The sequence below is a fragment of the Microtus pennsylvanicus genome, chromosome 3 (genome assembly GCF_037038515.1).
Source record: "Microtus pennsylvanicus isolate mMicPen1 chromosome 3, mMicPen1.hap1, whole genome shotgun sequence".
Classification (NCBI taxonomy): domain Eukaryota; kingdom Metazoa; phylum Chordata; class Mammalia; order Rodentia; family Cricetidae; genus Microtus; species Microtus pennsylvanicus.
The window spans coordinates 43,482,539-43,494,991 of record NC_134581.1 but is presented as its reverse complement, the minus strand read 5'-3'; the positions used below and the strand labels follow the sequence as shown (position 1 = coordinate 43,494,991).

General features: G+C 44.4%; 1 protein-coding gene across 2 annotated transcripts in view; it reads right to left on the bottom strand.

Annotated features, from left to right (window-relative positions):
* Lrrc1 (leucine rich repeat containing 1) overlaps positions 1–12,453 on the bottom strand; it is a 117,369-nt gene that overhangs the window by 53,494 nt on the left and 51,422 nt on the right. For both annotated transcript variants that reach the window (XM_075965181.1, XM_075965182.1), the window contains exon 2: positions 11,703–11,820. In XM_075965181.1, coding sequence (XP_075821296.1) covers positions 11,703–11,820 — 118 coding nt within the window. The remainder of the gene's footprint in view (positions 1–11,702; positions 11,821–12,453) is intronic.

Sequence of the window (12,453 nt, the reverse complement as noted above, 5' to 3'; positions counted from 1 at the left end):
TGATTCTCAGTCTTCATCTCTTCCCAACAATGTCGTTTAAATCTCAGATCCTCACATTTAGCGACCGTGGAACATCTCCACTGGCAAAGACAGCTCACCCTCACATGCCAACAAATAAGATTCACCCTTCACTGTCCCCCATCTCTCAGGGTGATAAGTAGGAGGCTATCTCAGGTATAAGCTGTCATTGGCCACTAACTTCCCTTGGGGCTGCTCCACTTGGATTCCCCACAGATGCTTACCCTCTTGCGTCCAAGCTGCCCTTAAACAATTTAGAGTCTCCTGCTAGGTCCAGGGAGACATGCACAACCCTCCTCTGCTGCACCGCCTTCATAGCTACCAACAGCTCTCAGGAAGATGCCCGCTGGCTTCAGCCTTTCAGACCCTGTTGCCATCTTCTTCTCTGGTATAATCTTTCATTGACTCCAATAATAGAGTTCATTTTCCCCAAATATTTATACTATCTCTAACCTTCCAACCCAGATCTAATCACTGTTTCATGTGCACAGATAGGAATACTCCTTCGTTGCCATCAACTACCTATTCCCCAGAGCCTAGCTGCCATCACTCCTGGGAAGCTGACTTGCCTGTTTGACTAATTAACTCAGATTTGACTGTTCTTCTTCACCCAGCACTCCTCAGCTTGACTACTGGAAGCTGTGGTCCTTAACACATTACAAGGAGGTTGAAAACAAAGTCAAATACTTCAAGACACCAACGACTAGTGTGCACACCCTTTAAACAGGCACTCTACAAACAATACATGGTATGCAAATAGAGGACCTTTAGAAGGTCTGTTCCTGCCACAGGGCCCCATGTGCCTCTGTGACTTCAGGCTTGTGGAGTGAATGTGGCTCCCTGACGGGTTTCAGCAAGGGTGGGACCTGAGACCAGTAGACTAAGCTGCTCCCTCACCTTTCCCCACTGGTCTGGTTGGCTTTGATTTTATGCTCTTCTGGAAAGTGCCCTCTCTTGTGTATCAGCCACACCATACCAGCCTTACCTTTGACATCTAGAGCTTTCCTGCTCGCATTGAAGCTACAGGTCTGTTCCCATTTCCTCCAGAAAGATAAAAATGGTCGACGTAACCCTGATTAATCTCTGTTAAGTACCAATGACAGCATCAGAAATGCTCCCCATCTACAGTAAGTACATAAAAACAATATAGGAGTATCTACTGATGAAGGATGCCTATTTTTGTGAAACAAGTAATAAAAGGAAAATACCAAAAATAGCAGTGATAATTACTTCTGGGTAAGAGGATGTAAGTTTTTATACTGAGGAAACAGAATTGTAAATTTAGAGCTAGAACCTAGTTCTACTCCTAAGTCACACACAACTCAAGATGGCTTTTAACCTGAGCTTAGCTGCAGCACCTGACTTCAGCATCTCCAGAGGGAAGATGCCAGCTGACGCCAGGGAGATGACTTAAGGGACTAAGGAGAAAACGCTTATCAGGGACTCCACCTTATACTGGTCCACAGCCAATGCCAGGACATCTGTCAACAAGGACGATGGACACAGTTCTCTTTCTGTTCACAGAACTGGCTCTTTACATCTATTGCTATTCTCCTTACTAGCCCGAAAGTCTGAAACTAAATCAATGGTAATCCTCACACTTCACTGCCATGACCTTCTTGGGCTTCTCTTGTTCCTTTCAGGGCAAGAAGAAAGGATCCTGTGGGACTGTTTCTCTGAGTCACAAAGAAAGCTTCAGCAAGGAAAAGTCAGTCTGCTCGGAGCAGAGCTTGGCACAGAAGCCACCGATGAGATGAACTGTGTCAACAAGTTCAGAGACCCCAAAAAACTTCATGCAACCAACTGACCACTCTGAGTACCAAAATCATCCTGACCACCTGGGACCACCCTCCTCAGTATCTACATGGGAAATGTCAACTTCCCTAAAAGTGCTCAGTGAGCAGACACACCCTTGAGAAAGAGCATGGGATGAGCCAGTCAGCAGCAACCAGAGCTGCACCAAGTCAAAGGGGAAAGCCACACCTGCTTCCAAGGGACAATCACTGCTGTCTAACCACTCTGTTTTTTCCTTTAAAGGCACAAACTGTGTCGCTTCTGACTTCTCTTCTTGGATCTCTACCCGTAAAAATACAGCCATGTCTTGCCAAGAGGACACGACATCAACTCAGAAGTATTATGTCATCTTCCCTCACTGGATGACAGCCGATTACTGGCCAGAAGATGGTCACAAACAACAAGCTGTCATCTACCATTGGTGTCCCCAGAAGCATCCCAATAGCCAATGTGACTGAACATAGCAGAGCCTTAGGAAAGCAAACAAGCTGAGAACAGAGTTCATTCCCTTATAAAAGAGGCTGCAGCCAGTTCCCTGGTCTCTTGCCAACAAAGGACACAGCATCAAGATGCCATCCTCAAATCAGACAGCAGCACATCCCCACCAGATACCATACCTACTTTTGTCCTGAACTTCCCAGCTTTTGAATTACTAACATTAAACTTCGGCTGTTTGTAAATTACTCGGTCTAAGGCAATCTGTTACAGACATGTGAACAAACTAGACTACCTCCGGATAACCTCTTCCTGCTTTCGGAGTTGATCAATATACTGACAAGCTTGCTTCTCTTTAAAAAAAAAAGAAGGAACAAACTATTAATCTTGGCTTTATTATCTTCAATATTCTCAAAATACAGTGATGAGTGCCACCCTCCCATGGCGCCTTATTTCAGTTCCACCAGTAACGACTGATTTGAGGCACCTCACAACATCTTCAAACCTGTTTCCTTACCCATCCTGAGACAACGGTTCCCACAAATCACAGGACTGACGTGGGACAGTGCAGCTCATTGGCCACACCTCCTTCAGCCACATCTCTGCTGGGTCCTCACCCTACTCCTGCATTCTGACCCTGGGTCCTAAGTCTGATTTTCAGGTTCAAAAGGAAAGAGCGCAGGATTAACTGCAGCTCGACCGCTCAGTCCTGCACACCCGGTGATGCCACTAATCTAAACAGCTAAAGTCTCCACTCTACAGATGAAGCTAACTAGGACTTGGCGAGGTCAAAACAATCTGTCAAGTAGCAATGTGGCTCAAAATCCTTTAACAGCCTTGGGTGGCCCTTAAGCAAGTGCTTTGAGGATGTCCCCAAAGTAAAACTCCAAGTTTTAAACTCTATTTTAAAGTAAGTTTCAAATTTCAAGTTTGAAATCACACACATTAGCATAGGTCTTATGCTGTCTACTGACTATTCTGTGGCCACCAATGATCTTGACCTGTTCCTGGGTGTATGTACTTTCTGCACGTATGGGAAAGAACACATCCATGTTCTGTTTGGGGAGGCATTTCCTACAGGCACGGGGCTCACTGCTGGAAGGCAGTAACATTACCACAGGATCATGGATATGGGACTGGGTGTGATTAAGTTTACGAATTAGCCTGACTGCAGCACAGTGTGCCAAATCAAACATTTCTAGGTGTGTGCATGAGGATGTTTCCAGGTGACATAAACACTGAAAACAGGAAAAACACTTGATGAAGCCAACTACACTCCCCAACTCACAATCAGACAAGAATTTCGTCACTGCTTTTCCTGAAATTCAGTTTCCTGAGGGAGCAGATGACGGACTTCTCAGTGTTCCATGACTGCAGGAGTTGATCCACACCCACTGCCCTCTCCCCTGCTCTTACTGGGGTTCGTCCACATCTGTTAAATACCAGGCTTGCGGATGATCTTGTGCTTAACCAGTGGCCATGCTGTCCTCTCTCTGTTCTAGCCATCAGCCTTTGCCCAGCTCCTTTCAGCCAAACATAAGGATCTTGAAGACTAAGGAGACAGGAGCAGCAGAAGCCCTCACCCTTACTATCCTTCTCACACTACACTGTAAATTCACCGGTAATAAAATGGCCCTGTTTTGTTGAAACACCAAGCCTTTTTAAGTAATAGTCTACACTGACTATTGAGAGCTTGTTACTTAGCATAGCACGGTTCCTCGTCACACAGAAATCAATTATCTGTGTCTATCTCTTATTTCATACTATTCCCATGCCTATATTTATATTAAAATTGTCAGTGGGTAGTACAGCAGTCATTTAGATGTAGTTTTTTATCTGTAGTACCTGTGGATTTTCCTCTTTAAGTGACAGATGACCTTAACGTAAAACCTTACACTTAGTAAATCTTCAACAGGGAAAAAAATAATTAAAGAGGTGAAGTGATGAACCCATCAGAAAAGTCCTTGTCACACAAGCATGAAGCTGTGCATTCCAATCCCAGCACATAGGCTACAAAAGGAAAGCCAGGTGCGGAAATGCACCCTTCTACAGTCCTAGTGCCGGGGAAGCAGAGCCAAGAAAATCTCTGGGGTTCACTATCCACTTAGTATAGCTGAATTAGTGAGCACCAGATCAGTGAGAGACCTACCTCAGGAACAAGGTGGATGCACACACACAACCTGCACACACACACACACACACACACACACACACACACACACAGAGATCAGAGAGAGACCTACCTCAGGAACAAGGTGGAGCACAACTGAGAGAGAGCCGCCATCAACCTCTCTCTCTCTCTCTCTCTCTCTCTCACACACACACACACACACACACACACACACACAACCTGCACACACACACAAAAACAAGAACTACAGCTAACTAAAAGGAGTTTTTGATGCACCATGGTGTATGGCTGCTTTGTTTTTCAGAAGGAATCTGTCATCACTTTCATTACTGGCTTTGAGCAATATGTTAACTGGACCAAAAGCTTATCGAGGACTCACACCAGTAACTAAAAATCAAACCATCGCTACACATACCCACCAAGTCAGTTCTTAGGAATGCTTCTCAGTCCTTTGTCCCTTTCCCAGAGCTGTCTTTTCTAGGTGATATGCTGTGCAATTGTGAGGGAATGTGGCTTAGACCATCCAGCATTCAACTGCCCCACGGCTCAGTGCCGCTTGCCTCAAGCCAGACGGACATGACAAACTGGATGACCTCAAAATCAAAGTGAAGCAAGCAGTGTGGGCACCGGCCCCAGCTACTCTCAGGGCTGTGAGCAGTCGTGCCGACACTCACAACAATCCCCTGAATGGTATCAGAATCCCTCCACCCAATGTGGTTTAATTCCAAGAGAAGGCATTGTGGTTAGTTTTGCTTTCTGCAACAGCCTGCTGGATATGAACCTACCCTTATTTTGGGGGGAGGGGAGTCAATGAGTAAGAGCAACAACTTAGTATGTAAAGGCTGAGGAACACTCATGGGGAAATAAAATGCCACTGAAAAATGGAAAAAGTCTTTAAAGAACCTGTAATTAAATAAAGAATTTGTCCTAATATATATATACTCAGAGGTGTTGTTTTCAGTTATTATAGACTTGCTAATTTAAAAAAGAAAAAGAGAATGCTATGTAAATATACTATTTTCAGTACAATTTTGCTGATAATGGGACAGGAACCACCTTAGGAGAGGTGTTCTATCCCTATGTTCAGGTATAGCATGGGCAAGTTAGGGACCCGAGGGAGATCCTTCTAGATAGGGCAAAAAAGACTGAGGAATGGCAAGAAACATAAGAAAAGAATATAAATATGTTCATCAAAAGGGACTTGTGGTTTAACCTCTAAGCCATCTCTCTAACCCTGGAATATCATTTTCTAATCACAGAAGCCCAATTCCTTTCTGCCTTCACTTAAAAATGATCACTATAAACTGAAATTAAGTACTATGGTGGTTTGAATAAGAATGGCCCCCACAGACTGATACTTGAATGTTTGGTTCTCAGTTGGTGGACTATTTAAGAAGGATGGAGGTGTCGCCTTGCTGGAGGAGGTGTGCCACTGAGAATGGGCTTTGAGGCTTCAAAACCCATAGCAGGCCCAACCTGCTGCCTGTGGATCGAGATGCAAGCTCTCAGCTACTACTCCAGCACCATGCCTTCCTGCCCCCCACCAAGATGTCACAGACTCACCCTCTGAAACTAAGCAAGCCCCCAGTTAAATGCTTTCTTTTATAAGTTGCCTTGGTTCTGGTGTCTCTTCACAGTAACAGAATATAACGAAGTATATGGTACTTTGCGTTTAGCGAGTCCAAGGCAACCCTATTTTTTCTGTATTAACTCCTGAGAAGGTACAAGCTAGGCAGAAAGGGGTCAAGTGAAGAAGCTGAAATACTTGAAAAGCAAGGGACAAGCTCTATGCTGAGAGCCATTTAGCTGCCCTGCACCAGCCAAGTGAGTCCAGCGCTGTGCTTCCTTTTCTGATGTCTTTCGTGGTTAATGATGACAGGGACGAGGAAACTCTCCAGGTCCAGCCACTGTGCAATGTGCTAAGCAGAGTATTCATCCAGGGCCCAAGGCAGGCAGCCAGAGAAACGAGAACTTCATTACGGCGTGTCTGAAGAATCCATGGGTAAAAGCAGACTCATGCAGCTTTTCTGATGAGGATGAATGTAGTTAATCACAAAGAAACCAAGTGCAAGAACCGTGCAGCTGAGGAGGAGGACATACAGATACTCTAGATTTGTGCTGCCAGAAAGGCCTCTCCTCAAGGCAGACTCAGAAGCAAACACAGCCACTTCAGCAGGTTTCAAGCCTATACTAAAGAAGCCAACGCTGCGGACCACGGACATTGTTCAGCGTCCCCGGCTTGGACAGAAGAACCACTCTATGCATTAAACTAAGTCAAAGCTCAGTGCCAGCGGGACATCCATGGCACATACACTGGAAAGACCCTATACCTAAGTTCCTGGTGGCTCCTGTTTGCTAGGCAGTCAGTCACAAGTCAGGATTTCTCTTATGAGCAAAATAAGCCTCAGGCTACTTTGGCTCAGTGTGCTAACACTAACCAGCACCCCTCCACCCAGCCATCCCCACCCCATCTTCATAACTGTAATACTCCTATATTCTTTATTACTCTTTTAAATTGCCCTTTTAATCTCAATATTTATTTTCCAAAACAGCAAAGTGTTACTGATTTGTAAACACTAATACAAAGCTACTTTCAACATCAGAAATGCATACTGTATGTAGTGTTAGAAGGTCTCATACACAGCAACACATGGATAAAATTGGAAAATGGATCGTGTTCTCACCATGATTCAATATTAAGTGTTACACACCAACAATGACCTCTACTAGTGCCAGTGGTCTAGGCCTTATACTTCAGGGAAAACTAAACTAAAAGGGGAATGACATGGTTCAAGGATTTAACTAAATTACACTATCAACTATAAAACTCAGTCTACTAACACTGGGGCTGAAAACATGATGCATTAGGAAAGTCTGCCATGGGTCCTTGGGTAGCAGTTCATGTTATGGGTCAATATCTTTTCTTATATGAGAGGCCATTTCCCTAGGACAGCTACGAAAAGGTGGACACGAGAAACAGACAGAGTTCCAGCATCGAGCTAAAGGCACTGCACTGCAGAAAATGTGTCATACTTGAACTGGACGTCTGTCCAGTTTTATATATGATTTTTTTAATATTTGTTTATTTATTATGTATACAATATTCTGTCTGTGTGTATGCCAGAAGGCCAGAAGAGGGCACCTCATTACAGATGGTTGTGAGCCACCATGTGGTTGCTGGGAATTGAACTCAGGATCTTTGGAAGAGCAGGCAAAGCTCTTAACCGCTGAGCCATCTCTCCAGCCCTTTATATATGATTTTAACGCCACATCCAGATATCAACCCCATGTACTCTATTCCAGCCATCCTTTAATCTACATTCAAGGAAGACATGGAGTATCTTTTTCTCTCGATATATTTTGGTCCCTGCATGTTTAACATGAAACTTGGTGCTCACTTGTATCACACAAGAAGTAGGGCCTCATTCCACCCCTTCGCAGAACACAGCCCAGCAGAGCTAACAGCCAATCCAAAGCTGATCCGATACTGATGACAAACATAGGACTCTGGCCCAAGGTCCCTAGCAAGTAATTCTGGAGCAGCCTCGATTCCACACCCCCACCCAAACAAACAAGCAAGCCCTCGCCCCTAGAATACCCACAAGCACTGCCCTTGCCTCGTGAGCTCACTCTTCACTACAAGCCCATATCTCCCTTGACTTTGTGCCTGAAATATCAGAAAACAAAGGCACAAAAGGTTTGGAGGCACAGACAGTTCTCCCTGGCCCAGGAAACAGTCCTGTGAAAAATCTTTAGACTTCCTTGGAGAGAAACACAAAACTCTCTTATCTTTCATGTAAGCAAGGAAAGAGAATCCAAATAAATGTGAGCTTAAGTCAGCTCTAGCATACTGTCCTGAGTAGGGAACATTCTGGATATTCCCATGTTACACTCAGAGATGCAGGGTTGTCTGTGGCAGAGAGAAGTTAGGCTCATAATCACATGGAACTTCTGAAGGATGTCTGTAGCAAGTCCGAGTAGAGAAGATCTGCTACTGTCTCATGGACTGGCAGGATTCGCAGCCCCTGGAAACCAAGGCCCAACCTCAAGGTCAACTCCAGACCCACCACCTCAGAATGTTCAATTTAATAAACCTTTCAGGTAACCACTGCATGCTCAGGTTCAACACGGAGTAATCCAGTGGCTGTATCAATACCTCGCCTTCCTACTCCATGGTCAAAGCACTGATTTTTAGAAACACAGGAACTGAAGAAGCCATTGAAAGCCTGATCAAGAAGCAGCCAGCCCTGGTTTGGGCTCTTGTACAAGCCAAAGGCTGGGCAGGGAACTCACACAATCAGCTTCTGTCTGCAGCAGGCAGCTCCAATTAGTGCAACAGAGAAGCAGAGACTAGACAGGCCTCAGACAACGGCCCCAGACCTCACAATGCTTCAAGTGTACAGAGCAGGCTCTCACACTGCCTCTTGGGCGGGAGGTTTTGTGACTTTTATTTATATACTCAGTTGCCATGGAAATTTGTATTGATGTGGTTCTATCTGCCAAAAATTAATAGTAAATAGAAGGAAAAGGAAGCACACGGAGATCTGCCCATCTGGAAGTGACCTGAGACCCTGTTCCTGTGGGTTATAAAAGCAGGGACCTTGTTTTGATGTGTCACTCTGGCAGGCTTGTATAACCTTAAATCCCTGAACCCACCCGTGCTCCATACTGCATTCTCCATGCTTGTATGGTGGTTCGTACCCCCATCCCATGTGCCTGTCTCCCCTCACTCCCTCCAATATACCACCTTCTCTAGCAGGTTACTTATGAAGGCAGGGCTCTTCCAGGACAGTTTAAAGCCCTTGGCACTTCTCAAACAGTCTCAGAAAACATGAAAAAACTGCTGGGTCCTTCACAAGGTCCCAACACTGACAGAGGGCAAAGCTGGCAATGAGATATTACAAAAGTTCAAAGTGAGCATCCTCGGGACAGGAAACGCTACACCCTGACACAGACTTCAGACATGCTTAGCTTCGTTTGTTAACATGCTGAAGGTTAAAAATGAACGCATGGAAGAGGCATGAAGCTCTCTGCTGTCCTGAGAACTGGTGAGCCAGGAAGCAACAGTCACTACCAAACCCCAGGGATCCCCATCACAGGGGACACAAAACTAACCACTGCTCCTCTTTCATCAAGTACTTCTGGGCCCCTATTTAATTTCTCCTTTCTAATTCCAATTTCAAAATTGCTTTTTATTTCCTCAGACTTTGTGATTGAGGTTTCATTTCACATGGTCTCTGCTTCTCTGCAGAATTAGTAGGCAGCTTTATAACTTTTTTGGTTTTTTTAATAACTCAAGTTACTGCTATGACATGTCATTTCCATCATGTATGTCACAGCACGGTCTTACAGGCAGCTTCCTAGGAGCACTTCCAGCCAGGCCAGGTCCAGTCCTAACTCCAATGTGTTTTGAGAGAGAGAGAGAGAGAGAGAGAGAGAGAGAGAGAGAGAGAGAGAGAGAGAGAGAACGAACCTTTGCCCTGCCTCTCCCAGGGCAGCCATTTTGTAGCTTCTATGTGACGGGTGACATAAAAAGGTAAGCTAGGAGAAACCCTCCTCCGGGGTGAGGACTAAAGCAGCAGTGAGCCAGAGGCAATGAACCCCAAATCTACTGCAGCTATTGGAATGTCAGCTCTGCTCCCAGCCTCTGTGAAATCCATTTTACCTGAGCCACCTTTTGTTCTGTCTACAACACCCACCCACCCAGTCCCTTCAAAGTAAGAACTGACTTTCATGAATAACAAAAGACACTGCATCAATGAAGCCCGGCTCCTCCAAAAGACAACTCCCAACAATGGGATCGAGGGGGTGCGAGAAAGGAGGGTGGGATCATTTGCTTCACCACTGTGACAAAGATCCACTTACAGACATGGTGCCCGGGCCTGCAGTGTCTGTGGGAGACAGGAAACTGAACAACATTTTACATTTTTCAAAAAAAAAAAAAAAAACCAAAAGAGGTGTGTAATAAAAGAGAAATGGAGCAGTTACCCTCTATATAAATAATTCCGACCGCGTCGGGGCCTAGCCTGGGGAACTATAAGGGTCCTTGGAAGACTGAATCCTGTCTCCAGGAGCTGCCACTTCAGCACTTTCAATAAAAGCTGCGGTGGTGCTCGGCGGCTCCGACAGGGCTCTATTTGTGTTGCATCTCCCTCGTTCAGTGTTTAATAAGGGAAAAGATAGACTAGTAAGGGCAGAAATTCAAGATAAACTCACAAATAAGTCACCTAAAAGCAAGAGGACAGAAGCATCAGAAGCCTAATTAAGATGACAGAAGGCAGCTCACTGTAGTCAGCAGGCTGGCGGGGAGTGCACTCAGCTGCAGTCAGGAGAATTAACCTTTCCCTGGGGCATGGCTTCTCTACACCAGTGTCCAAACAAGCATTCACCACCAGCTCTCCACGTCAGGCTCAGGAACATGGGTGAGTGCTGGTCATGGTCACCCCCAGTCCTAGAACTTGGGAAGCAGAGGCAAGAGTACTGCTACATCGACAAGGCCAGCAGGGCCACACGGTGCGTACCCGGCCAGACAGAGTTACAAAGTGACCAAACCAAACCCAACCAAACTGAGCAAGTTAAGTCACGGCGGTCTCCAGCCAAGAGAGGTGAAGACTGAAGCCACTTTTTAGAAGCTACAAAAATAGTGTCGGCAAATATTTGAAGTTAACCAAACTATTTAAAGCCAAGTATAGTGAGATGGGCCCGGGATCCTAGTATCTGGAGACGGTGAAGCTGGAGGTTTGCAAATTCAAGAGCAGCCTGAACTACAAAGTGAGATTGATGGAGGAAGGTCATTGGTTAATTAATAAAGAAACTGCTTGGCCCTGATAGGTTAGAACATAGGTGGGTGGAATAAACAGAACAGAATGCTGGGAGGAAGAGGAGGTGAGGTAAGACGCCTCAGACAGAGGCAATGAAGCTCCAACCCAGGATGGACATAGGCTAGAATCTTTCCGGTAAGCGCACCTCGGGGTGCTACACACATAAATAGAAATGGGAAATCAAGATCTAAGAATTAGCCAGTAAAAAGCTAGAGCAAATGGGCCAGGCAGTGTTTAAAAGAATAGTTTGTGTGTTGTTATTTCGGGTAAAGCTAGTCAGTGGCTGGGAGCTGGGTGGCAGGAACGCAGCCACACCTCCCCTCATCATGAGATGTCTCAAAAACATAAACTTTAAATCTCATTATTTTCCACACAAAAAATGCACACAGCTCTTCCATAACCAGAAAAAGCATCTCCAATAACCTTTATACACTCACTTTTATCAATCATGTCCCCAGCATCAAAAAAGACAAGAGGACATTCCAAGTCGGATGTCTTCTTACCATTTCGAGACACATCGAGTTCCACCAGCTGCATGAAGTTTGCTATTTCTGGAGGAAGCCGCTGAATTTCATTATCACTGAGTCCAAGCTTCCGTAATTTGACTAGCTGGAAAAATTGCTGAAAGAGAAAATGGTGTAACATAAGTTTCATATACATTTGCATGGCTCTTTGAGCTAATAGAACATTTCGGTTTGTCTTTTAGAACTAATGAAGACTGTACCAATGTTAACTTAATTTGAGCAGTAAACTGATCCTATGAAGACACCATTGGCATACTGTGTACAAAGTACCTCTAGAGACATCTAATTCTTGCAAATTTCTGTCCATCTACAAGTATTTAAAAATAAAAATGTTTAAAAAATGAATGAGCAACTTCATGAGAATAGACTGTCACATCTTATATTTATCAAAATATTAAAATTATGATATTATATAGACGTGTATAAATCTAAGAATAATATATTTTAGAATAATTTTAATTAAAACTACTGTTTATATAAAGCATAACAAAATAATTCCATTGATCATAGATGTAATATCTCACATTGTGTGCAGCAAGTAGGAAAATATTTTGACTAGGAATCAAAAGTCCATACTGGTTCCCCACGGCTGCAACACAATGAATATGTAAATCTTCTATACCCTTTAACAACATACTAAAATATATACAGAGATCAACACAAATATAAAAATATGCAATAAGCCTATGAAGATTCAGAACATACAAAGCAAGAGGTAAACTAGACAGTT